Genomic DNA, 12,264 nt, shown 5'->3' on the forward strand with positions numbered 1-12,264 from the left:
GCGAGGAGCTCTCCTGGAGCCGTCCGTGGGCAGCGGGAGACGCGGCATGCAGCTGTCCAGGGGCAGCGGGCTTTTCTCGGGAGGGAGATGGGGAGCTGCGATCTGACCATGCCTGGATGAGAGGGGGAAAGGACCCACCGCGCAGCCCCACCGCCACCAACTAGCACCACTACCATCACCATCTCCTCTCCCTCCTCCTCTCTCTGCGTTATTGCTCTTATCTTCTCCACGGCACTCCGTGCTGGATGGATTGGGGCTGCTTCGTGTGGTGAGACCAAGGCAGAAACACCGGCAAAACCCAGCGACATTTCAGAGGAAGAAAAAGAAGCGGAAAGAAGAGGGGGAAAGAGAGAGAGGGAGAGAGTGGAAGAAGGAGCGAGCGAACGAGAGGAGAGAAGGGAAGGAAGAAGGCAAGAAAATCCCCTCAATCTTTTAAGTCAATGCATATTGTGGTGACACTGGCAAAGGAGCCCTCACGGTGGAGTCGGCCAGGGCTGTGCGTTCCCAAAATATGACCAGGGGTGCTTGGATGTGCAGTCGGCAGTATGACGACGGCTTAAAAATCTGGTTTGCACCCCGAGAGAACGAGAAACCCTTCACGGATTCGGAGAGGGCTCAGAAATGGCGACTGTCCCTGGCATCGCTCTTGTTTTTCACCGTCCTGCTCTCTGATCACTTGTGGTTCTGCGCCGAGGCCAAATTCACGGGCACCGGAGACAAGGAGCAGCAGCAGCCGCCCGAGAAGCCGGAGCCCGCGGAGCAGGAGCTGCTGGCGGGCATGGGGGAGCCGGTGCCCCCCGCGCCCCCCGCGCCCCCCGCGCCGCGTCTCCTCGCTCCCCCCTCGCCCTCCCTCCCCCAGCAGCGGCAGCAGCAGCAGCGGCGGCGGCCAGAGCAAGGAGAGCGAGCCCCGCCACGGCAAGGCTCTTTTCCTGGGCAACTCCAGCGCCAGGCCCGTGGAGAGCTGCCCCCCGCAGAGCTCCTCGTCCGGGCAGTGCTTCAGCGTGGGCGACGCGGAGGCGGTGTGCGGGCGGCGGGGGGGGCCGCGGAGCCCGGCGCCCGGCTGGGATCTCACGGATTTTTACCTTTCCTTTTGTAATTCCTACACCCTTTGGGAGTTGTTCGCCGGGTTGTCCAATCCGGACACTTTGAACTGCAGTCTGGATGTGGTGCTGGAGGGGGAAGGCTCCTGCAGCCAGTGCGTCCAGGCTTACCAGCGCTACGACCAGCACGCTCAGGAGAAATACGAAGAGTTTGAGGTTATGCTCCAGAAATATTTACAGTCGGATGAGTACTCGGTGAAATCGTGTCCTGAGGATTGTAAGGTAGGAGCCCCTGCTGTGTCTCGTGTCCCTGCCGGCGGCGGGCTGGCTGGCGAGCCTCCCTCGTCTGTTGTGCCTGCCGGGCTCCCAGTTTTGGCTGCTCCGCCCGCCTCTGGCCGCGGGTTTTCGGGTGCTGCTGGCGGGGAGCTATAGAGAGCCCCAGTGTGCGCAGTGCTCGGGAGGGAGGCCGAGGGGGAAGGCTAACAACAACGAAAAAACCCGCGATTCCCGCTCCTCTGGGAGCACGGAGCGGGATTTCCCCCCCTGCTCATGAATATGCGATCGGCTCCGGCTCGGCTGGCGGCTTCCAGCGGACTCGGCCGCGGCTCGTCGGGAGGCGGCGACGGCAGCTGCATGACAATGAGCGCGGCGCTGCGCGGGCGCGGGGCGGCCGGAGCCCTGCGGAGCTGGGCAGAGCTCTGCGCTAGGGCTGGATGCKCCCGCCGCTGCAGTGACCTCCGCTCGGGGGGCGACTGTGACAGCTTGTCCCTAAGCGCCGGCCTTTCCCTCGCAGGGTCGCCCGTGACCTGTCAGAGACATCCAAAGAGATTCCCCCCTCTCCAGTTTTATTAGAAGCAGAGAATCTCGCTCTGCTTCTTTGTAATTGTTGTCTGCTCTCGACTTTTGCGCAAGATTAGTTGGCCCAGCTCTCAAGACAGAAAAGGGCAGGAAAAAAGGAGCAAAAAAAAAGAAAGGTTTTATTTGATACCTTAAGAAAAATCATCATCAACAAAAACAGTCAACATGTTATTTATTATTTATGTTATTACCCCCATATATTTGTATATTTACTATCTCAGGCCATATGAATGGTTTCTGCCTGCAGAGTCGACTGTCTAGACTACTTTAGCACTAYATTAATGAATCCTGTTTTGCCAGTGGAGCACAATAACACATACAAATCACCACTCCAGTAGAAGGCCTGGCTGTACCATAACACTCTGTAACTTCAGCAGGACTTTCTGGTGATAAACACTTGGTGATAACAGCACGTGCTCAAAGAATCTCATTACTTGACAAGATGTTATAATTTACACCTATTATACATCAAAATAAGCCCTCAGTCCTGCTAGAAGTATTCTCGTTATCTCTTTCAGTGAAATGCGAATGTTGCCATCATTTTTTTTCATTTGACTTGACCAAAGCATTCTCATTCTTTTTTTTTTGATTCCACTGCATCATGAGTGTATACACACTCATCACATCTATTTTATGTGCTCCCTTACTGATAACATAAATTTTATCTCAAATTGAGTGATTTGGAGACAATAAAAAGTAAATATAACTATATGCCCGCTGGTGTGAAGACATCTTTGCAATACCAGTGATGTCTTCATTGACCTACAGATAGTGCTGCCAAATAATCAACATCTACATTCTTAAGGTGATTTTTTTTTTATGTCACAGTTTAGTCTTGATTGAACCTTACCACAAAGTTGGTCTTTGCTCTACAACATGTCCTTGCATAAAAGATGCCAAAAATCTACAGAATAGCAAATGCTCCCTGTAGATTTAATTCCCCTTGAGAGCCTGAAAAGTCTGAATACTTCTATATCAATTTCTGCTGATTGAAGGAAAAAAAAAAAAAAGAAAAAAAAAACATTAACCAGTTGCATTGACTGTATAAGCAAGCAAAGCAAGAGCAGTGCACTTGCCCTGTAGTTCAGTTCCAAGTGCCAAACCTATCGATGCTATTATGCAATATTTTGAGAAATTGGCCAACCAGTCTGCGTTAAAATTTTGACAAGAGGGAAAAACTAGGTGCTTTTTTGCCCCCCCCCCCTTTTTTTTTTTTTTTTTCTCCTTCCCCCTTTTCTTTCTTTTCTGCAAGCATGGAGCGCCTGCCCTGCCCCGGCGCGGCGGGCCCGGGGAGGCCGGGGCCGGGAGAGTCGGTGGCTCGGGCGGGACGGCTGCTGTCCGAGGTGCTGCAAGGCAAGACAAGGGCCGCGCGCTGCTCACAGCGCCGGCCTCGCCGCGGGGAAATAACTCCAGAAATAACTCTGGCACTTGTGCTCCTGACCCCATTCGCTTGTGTCCTGGAGCGCGGTTCGGTTCACTGAGACCTCTGGTATTTCTAAACACTCGTTGGCTCTGGCTCTGGTTACGGTGCGTGGCCTGTGGTTTGACGAGTGTCTGCATGGTCTGCCCTCAAGTGTCTCCCGGTGAAGCTAGAAATTTGTGGTGACTAGTCTGTGTGAATGTCATGGCATTTTATTGTGATTTCTGCTGTTGTATTTCGTGTGTTAAGCTCTGTCAGGAAGTAGTTGGGTTTTTGAGTACCWAGGCACTATCATTTTGAGCACTGGACATCCAAATACTTCTTAAGAATACTGGCTTGAGAATCAACATTTAATATATGACTAGAAAATAAAAGCGTTACATCTGACTATGCATTCTAGGTACACACAACTTGATTGTCTCGGTAGAGTTTTTTTTATTATATATTAAACAAAATGCTAAAAATACTGACATTATTCAATAAACATGTGTGTAAGCACTGGCTTACCGCAATAAAAGACTTATTAAATAATCTATTTACATTTCAAAGATCTTTAGTATTCTGAGAGCTACATTCAGAGTAGAAGAGAGCTTTTCATCCTGTTGATCAATTATAGTTCAAAATCAATATATGTTGCTCTGCATATTACTCAACCCAAAACCCCTCTTACCAACTTCTCTCAGTCCAGAAAGTGTCTATTCAAAAGTTAAAGAGTGAAAGTCATGGGGATGATTACTGACAGTACAGCTAGTGATGTCTTACAGAAAAGCATTTAGGGTTCTAATAAGCAGTACATATCAAAATATTCTTGATGTATTTATGTAAAAATCAGATATTTCATTATCATTCCTTTACCTGAACCTTTACCTGAAACAAGAAGGAAATTAACTTGTTCCACTGTATGCCTCCTCAGTCTTTGAAGAACTGTTGTAAACTAATTGTTTGGTATTGTACAAATTTGTTTGAAGTCAGGAGTTTTTTTGGTTATTCCCCTCTTCGTAGATTTTCATATGGTGAGTTTTGGTTTCAGTTTTAATAGATAAGTATATTCCTACTTTTTTTTTTTTTTTTTTTTTGTGTAAAAAGCTGTGGCTTTATAATTTTTAATAGATCTGCTATCAAACTTCATATTGATATGCTTTGAGATTTTTGGAAGTTTTACAGAAGATACTAAGAACTGTGATTTTCAGAGAATTTTAAAAATCAATATATACACTTGATAGTATCAATATACACACTGCGTAGTTGGGRTACACTGGGCTTGTTTTAGAAGTTCTGGATATCAATGTTGTCTCATAGAAAACCCATCTTGCATTGATTATACATACACAAACGTATAATGAAATCTGATTTCTTTATATATATTTTCTTTTCGTTAAAAACTGCATATCAATAATCAATAAATAATAAATATAATGGTCAGATAGCTTATTTGAATGCATTATAAATTCAAATAGTGAAATATGAAGTAGCAGAATTTGTGCATCCTTCTAAACTTTTCTGTTTTAAAAATGTTTTCCTTTTAATAAAATTTTGCTTTTAAAGCAATAGTTATATTTATGGACATTGTATGCAATGTGACACAGGAATTCAAGCAATTAACAATTCAAGCAATTAACACAGTAGAGTATTGGTGTGAAGTTAGAAGACACAGTTCCTCATAATAACTTTYCAGCTTTCTATCAGGGGAAATACTCAAGTTCTCATTCTGAAGTCAGCAGGCAATCACTTTCTGGAATAGAGGAATATTCTGGCTACTTCTGAGTATGAACTGGGTCAAATAACTAAGTAGGACATACAAATGTAGAGGTTTTTAAATTTGTGGGTTTTTTTTTTAGAGATACAACTTATGTCTTTATGAAAAATATCTGAGATCAAAGTTTTCTTTGTAAACATGTTTATTAATGGCAAGTAATGTTTTCAGACATAGCTTCTTTTTTCCTTTATACGGCGAAAGTTAAGAGTGTTTAAAATATGACCTTTGATTAATACTGAAATGTATAATTTAGGTGACTTCGTTGTAGTTGAAATAGTGTGTAATCGCTCAGTTTTCCTACTAAAATATCAAAATAGAAAAAKAAAAATATACCTTTTTTCCTTTTTTTTTGTATCAACATGGCTAAAATGCAAGCTTCATCTCACATCCTAGTGCTAAGTGTGTACATACCAACCATAACAATTTCTGATTTGACGAGATGTTGGTATCAGAAACATGCAGAAAACAGATGAGTTTTCTTTCTTCTTAGTTGAAAACATGCACATCAATCAAGGGTTTTATCATTTAATATAGATTTTATAATTGATTTGACTGATTTGAATATAGATGAAATATAGAGCTGGTGCTTATAGAACTGTTCCTGGATTTTTTTCCTTTTTTTTTTCCTTTTTTTTTTCTTTTTTCTTTTTTTCTTTTTTCTTTTTTCTTTTTTCTTTTTTCTTTTTTCTTTTTTCTTTTTTCTTTTTTCTTTTTTCTTTTTTCTTTTTTCTTTTTTCTTTTTTCTTTTTTCTTTTTTCTTTTTTCTTTTTTCTTTTTTCTTTTTTCTTTTTTCTTTTTTCTTTTTTTTCTTATTTTGTCTTTTCTTATCATAGGGCTATGTCCAACTCTTATTATTTAAGAAGTTGGTTGAAAATAATTTGAAACAACTAAAATTGCAGTTATTTATTCTCATTTTTCTGGGTATATCAAGTCTTATATGAATCATGATGTTTCCAAAAACTTTTTCCTAAACAGCATATGTAGTCTCATTAGGTTTTGATTTAAGTTCTCAGTTAAGCTGGTGGAGTAGAGTGGATGAGAAATATAAAACCAAAACCTCGAGTGATAAAAGAACCCTCCTGTTACAAAAGGTCACATAGACCGGCATCTGTTACCAAGTTACACATTTCAATTGCAGTTTGTAACCACACAATATTTATCTTATATGAAAGACTGATACCTACGTTAATCAGAAGAAGCTCCTACAAATTAAGCCCTCAGAAGTTTGCATTGATGGTGAGTATCTAAACCAAATAAGAAACAATAAGTCTGAATTACTGAATTGGTTCTCTTTTACAGTGTATTTAAGCTAAAATACTTATTTTAGAGCTATTTTTTAAAATGAACAAACATACTAAAAAAAGCCATAGGTACTTAAATTTTAAGGGTTTTGCTGTGAAAACCATATGACTTTATAAACTGATATTTGAGCAGGAGATTTTTTTTTCAGCTGAATTTAAAAAGAAATCAAATTATTACACCTATATTATTTCRTCTAAGTTATTAGATGTCTAAAATGCCTTGTTCAGTAAGATGGGAGTTCTCCACTCTTGCAAAAGCAAATTTCCCAGTGTATTCTTTCCAGAGGTAAGAGTTAATCTATCCAGGTAATCTAGGCTTTCGTACCATTCATATTGTCAATAGGTACTTCATTCCTGTTTCAGGAAAGAGAGACACTAGATGGCTAATATAGATTGAATGAAGTGAATTCCAGCCATCTGATTTAGCAGATCGCATTTAACATGCCAGTGTAGTAGATGCACACGGCTAGAGATTTCATGGCTCTGTTCTCAGTTTTATTTTGCTCACTGGTTCTCTCTGCATCAACCAGTGTACTTCACATGCACTTTACAGAGAATGCGTCAGTCTTGGCTTCTTCATTACATGTTCTTCCAGGAAAAGTAATCAAAATGCAAATTACAGTTCTATCACTTATCCTGCCTAAAAATCATTTGGTCTATACTTAGTAATTTATCACTTCAGTCTTGCACTAACATCCATAATGTATTTAGATCTATGAATTGCCTAAAAAGGAGAAAGCAACTCTGAAATTGAACTCTTAAATACTACTTTCTGATAAGTATCATATATGGCACTCCAGGAGAAATGAGTAACTGACAAAAAGTAGAGTTTTATAGTATGGTTACCCACAACAGATAAAATGGGAGTCAGTTGAAATATGTAGATAAATCTAGAGGCTGAGTCAGTTCATGATGATATCAAAAAATAGATCAGATGGATTATGCTTTAAAAGTACCTATTTTATGACCATTTTCTTCAAAGAGAACTGAGAGTCATTTTATCTCACATTCAGATGCCACATTTGGCAATGGTGATAACCGTAGGCATCTGAAGTTAGGTTGGATGTGTCCTAAGCAAATTAATTTGCTATGAAAACTAAGTTTACAGGTAAGAGTGTTTGTATGAAAGATCTAACTGTGAGAAAATCTGTAAAATTCTGCTGTTAGTGCTGCCCCAAAACCACAATGAATCCAAAAGCCTCATTCATTTCTTTCGTAAATATATTCTATCACTAAAGAATGTCGAGCTATGCAATCCACTTCTTAGTGAGAAGAGTTAGAATAAAAGCCTTGCATGACATAACTGTACATTTATCACTGTTTTTTTTATTTTATTTTTTGGAGAGAGGGGGTTGCAAGGGCTTTCACATATAGTAATTTCAGTAATCTTCTCCAAGAGACTTCACGGTAACCATTGTACACCATCTTTTAATAGCATTTTTTTTGAGGTAAATTTGCCACAGAGACCTTGTTCCTTTTTTTTTTTTTTTTTTTTTTTTTTTCCCTGTTTTACACTGGGTTTCATTTTCTTCCCACAGACCAAGCTGGATGGAACTCTCAAGCTTACCTAGTCTCTCTCACTCAACAGAGAGACATATTCCTAGATGTTTATGCCCAATTTACTAAAATAACCTTATGTTTACTGTATTTTTTTTCTTGTCAGACCTGCAGAGCAAATGCCACTAAGTGAATGTGTGTGATTAGTAAACTTCATTAGTAAGGCACAAGAGGCACATTCTGACAGTAAAGAGATTCTATTAAGTAGAAGCTATGTAAAATAAAATAAAACAACCCCCCTAGATTTACTTTTATTTTTGAATTTGGAGTCTGGTCTTATTTGTAAACAGGGCAGATATGTTCTATTTGCAAACAGGGCAGATATAGGTGAAAGATGTGGATCACTCCTTAAGAACCTGCACAGTGTAGAGCCATTTCCAATAAGCTCCCAATCCATGTAAAAACAGAGATGCCTAACATTTCAGTGAAATTTTCTCAAATAATTTAAGTTTGTTAGAAGGGTATGATGGCCAAGATACCAGAGAATGGTGTAAGCAGCCTTGCAGTGAATCTGTTGAATATTTAATCCCCCTCACCTTGTATTTCTTCTCTTTCATCCAAACTGATGAAGATGCCTTGAGAAAGCTCTATTTGAGTAAAACTGTTCTGGAGGCTTTATGGGACAACCTTTGCCTGGCTAGACCCTTGCAGGTCAAATGTGGTCAAACTATTGAGGGGAGTTCTAAATGATAAACTTCTTCAGCAGCAGTACATAAACATCATGGCCTTCTGCACTGTCTTGGGGATCCTGCTGGGAATGTTCAACTTATTTTCATGTAAACAGATGATGAGAGAACATTTTGAGATTACAGTACCAGAATAAAATTTTCTAGTTAAAAACACTAGAAAAAGTGATCAGAATTAAAGTTACCAAGAAACAACATGCATGAATTTTGAGAAATTTCAAGTGAGTACAGAAAGTGAGTGAAATAAGGGGAAACTGTACCTAGAAGCTTACCAATAACGATAAAAAAGTTCAAGACTTCAATTAGAACATTTGAAAGTGATTTTTAAATGTTTTAAATTAGTTACTGTTTAGGCAAATTCTTTAGCCAAGCCATGACATTTTCAAATTTAACTACTCTAAAATTGTTGGAAAAAAAAAGGACTTATACTATTTTGGTATTTTTGCATGTGCAATAGATATACAGGGAAAAGTATATCTAGAATGTTTTTTGAATGTATGTTTAATTCTTGATTATCTCCTGCACATTAGATAAGTCATTGCCTTCATTTGCCTGAGTGCTAATTTAAATGGCATCTTGGGCCGGTCAACAAAACTCATCTCTGTAAAACATCATCATAATGAATTATCTTTATTACATTTTTAAGACATTAACAACCCAGAATTGGAGGATATTCCTCTGTAAAGAGAGAAAGGAAAGATGAACAGTTTGTGATGATTACAAAAATATTACTTCTGATTTTATTTATCAATGTTTTAGGAGAATAAGTTGGTTCCCAGAGTTTATAATCCATTTTTCTTATTTTTTTCTACATTGGGTATCTTGTTCATATTTTAAAGATTCAAGGGTTCTATTCTCGGGGAAAAAAAAACAAACTATTAGCCATAGTTGGATTTGAAGTTCTATTAAGGGAGAATTTAGACAACCCTAGAATATATTAAACATATTTTAAGCTTGTATAAGCTATTACATTAGTCAGTTATCTGTGTGTAGTTATAGAGCTCTAAATGCAAACTCCTAACTATGCACTTTTATACATGTGGTACTACAGATTCTCTTAATCAAGAAAATACGGAGACTAGTTATAAAAATTGTGTTTTCTTCTTAACTGATATTAGGGAGCAGTTGATTTATTATGCTCCTAATTTAAGAAAATACTTTTTCTTTATACTTTTCTGCTACTTTATTAGTATAACTTTATTATTTGGTGGGGTATCATTATTGCTGTTAGAAGTAAGGTTACATTTTCAAAGACATTAAATGATATGTGCTGAGATAAATGTTTGTATTTGTTTACTCAATGAATAAAAAAAGCTTTTTGAGGTGTTCTTTAAAACAAATTGAGCTTTTAAAATTGACACTAAAAACATGAAATAACCAATAAAACCAGTTATTTTTAGTTAGTCACTCACTGCTATTGTAGGATAATGAAAGTATATAAATCTTTTTAAAATTACTTACAAAAATTACATGCAAATTCTCCTCTTAGAACTCTTAACATTTCTCTCACATAAGATATTTGTTGAAAATAGATATCTCCATAGAAGTCTTTTAGAATATTAAGTACACTTTATTTATTCACAGTTACAGTAAAAATACTTGCACATTCAAAGACTTAAAACTATTTTTTAAAAGGACAATCACTTTGTGGTAAAATCTTCCATAGCAAATCTCAGTTTGGCAGTTATAACTTTTTCAAAATGTGAAAAATTATTTCTGATTTATTTTAAGCATTACTTTATGAGAAAGTAGGAAAAAATATCTATGTCAATCATTATATCTCTTCCTTTCATTTACCATTATCAAAATAGTTAGAAACTATGGTAAATTTATGCTTAACTTGGAAATTTTCAAGAGAAAGTGCAAGAGTAGATTCAGAATATTTATATTTTTTTAAACCAATCTCTGGTTTCTAGGTGGAATGTGTCTCTAATGATTTTATCCATGTAAAGTTTAGGCAGACATTTTACTCAATGGAGAAAGCGCCATGTCTTCAGAGCATGATTCTTTCACACAGAGCACAACTCTTTTATTACTGAATATGAGATTCCAAATACATCTATTCTAAAATATTGCAAATTTTATTCCTATATATATWTTTTTTTCTCTTATTTTTTCTTCTTCAGTGAAGTGCCTTTATGTGGGACTGGGCAGTTTGGATAATGAGAAAGCTAAACACAAAAATAACAAGTTTTTCCAGAAGGGAACAGGAATGCAGAGCACCCAGCATGCTGCTCCTGGGAATGCCATGGCTCATACTGCCAGCAACACAGTAACTCTGCCTGCTCTGCTGCGCAGATGGGCCAGAGCCAGGGCAACTGAGGTGTGGCGACTCTGTCCACACTATCCAAAAATATTTCAAAAGCAAAATTTATTTATTTTTTCTTGTTGTACGTTTTATGCTTTCTGACATAACTATCTGTGAGGAAATTGTCCCTATTATAAGCTAAGTTTAGCTTACATGATTTAGTGTAGCATTGGAGTTCAGGAAATGAGGCTTACTCTTTTATATCCCAATTCAGTTAGAAATGCATTATAGATTCTTTTGTCTCTATTTAAATCTTATAAATGTTAATGCTTAATTTTATAAATTTACATTTTAACAGAATTTAATCTTTACTGCRACAATAACTTTTCAAAATTAGGCAGCTGAGATTGACTCCTGTGATATGACCTGAGTGAACATACTGCAAGCTGATCTCTGTATGACAGGCAGGAATACAAAATATTGTTTTATTTTTATTTTTATTTTTAAATATAATCCAACTTTGCTCTAATTAAAGATTTACATTGAGATAAACATAACTCTATTTAAATAAATGATTTTAGTTAAATGTAATGCTGTTCTGAGGGCAGAAGGAGGCACATGATATACATTAAAACTCAAATGTATGAAATCAAAGGGACAGATTTGACTCAGCCTGCCTTTGTTTTATGAGCCATGTAACAAAAAGGAACACTCAAAGAGTGTTTTAAGTGCCTTTTTTTTTATCTTTGACTGGCACTGCTAATTTGTTGTTGTTTTCATATTAATGATTTTTCCCTGATCTTTGTTAGTGTTCTTGGTCTTGATCTCATTCTTTCATTTTTTTTTTTTTGATTTTTCAGGTACACTGTAGCAAAATATTATGAGTTTAACTTTTTTTTTTTTCCCAAGGGAAAAAATTTAAAGACAGAAAAGCAGAATTAATTTGCCTTTTTCAGGTGAACATTGTAGGTCAACCACCAGGGTTAAAAGAACAAATGTTGGTCCAAATATTGCTAATCTAAATTGAGAGAAACTACTTTGATTGCTGAGAAGCACTCTGTGTTTGCACTGGCGTAAATACTATTGGAGTTTAAGCATAAGTTTCAGAATTACCAAGGGAGTTTTTTTCTGTGGGAAATTTCAATGCTTACAATAAAAAGGTAACAATATTAACAGTGATAATATTAAATAAAAAATACGCGAATTATAAACACATACATATGCATATTGTTGAATCTCCTAGAAGTGGAAGTAAGATGAAGCATCTAGGATGATAGGGCAGCCTTAAAGTAGAGTCTTGTTAAAAGTATTTGAGAAGTCTTGAAGTAGTTTAAGAAGTATAGAAAAATGCACATTTTTTTTTAAATGGCCTTTTTGTTTATTTCAGTCTCTGAAATG

General features: G+C 37.7%; 1 protein-coding gene across 1 annotated transcript in view; it reads left to right on the forward strand.

Moving 5' to 3' along the window:
• The first annotated feature begins 423 nt into the window (after positions 1 to 423).
• The window catches only part of FAM155A (family with sequence similarity 155 member A), a 430,602-nt gene continuing 418,761 nt past the window's right edge, over positions 424 to 12,264 (forward strand). Inside the window, 2 exon segments of the mRNA XM_026034572.1 lie at positions 424 to 852; positions 854 to 1,322. Of these exon segments, the coding sequence (XP_025890357.1) occupies positions 512 to 852; positions 854 to 1,322 (810 nt within the window). The 5' untranslated portion in view covers positions 424 to 511.

Source organism: Nothoprocta perdicaria, unplaced genomic scaffold, assembly GCF_003342845.1.
Source record: "Nothoprocta perdicaria isolate Ctin4 unplaced genomic scaffold, notPer1 scaffold_148, whole genome shotgun sequence".
In the NCBI taxonomy this organism is placed as follows: domain Eukaryota; kingdom Metazoa; phylum Chordata; class Aves; order Tinamiformes; family Tinamidae; genus Nothoprocta; species Nothoprocta perdicaria.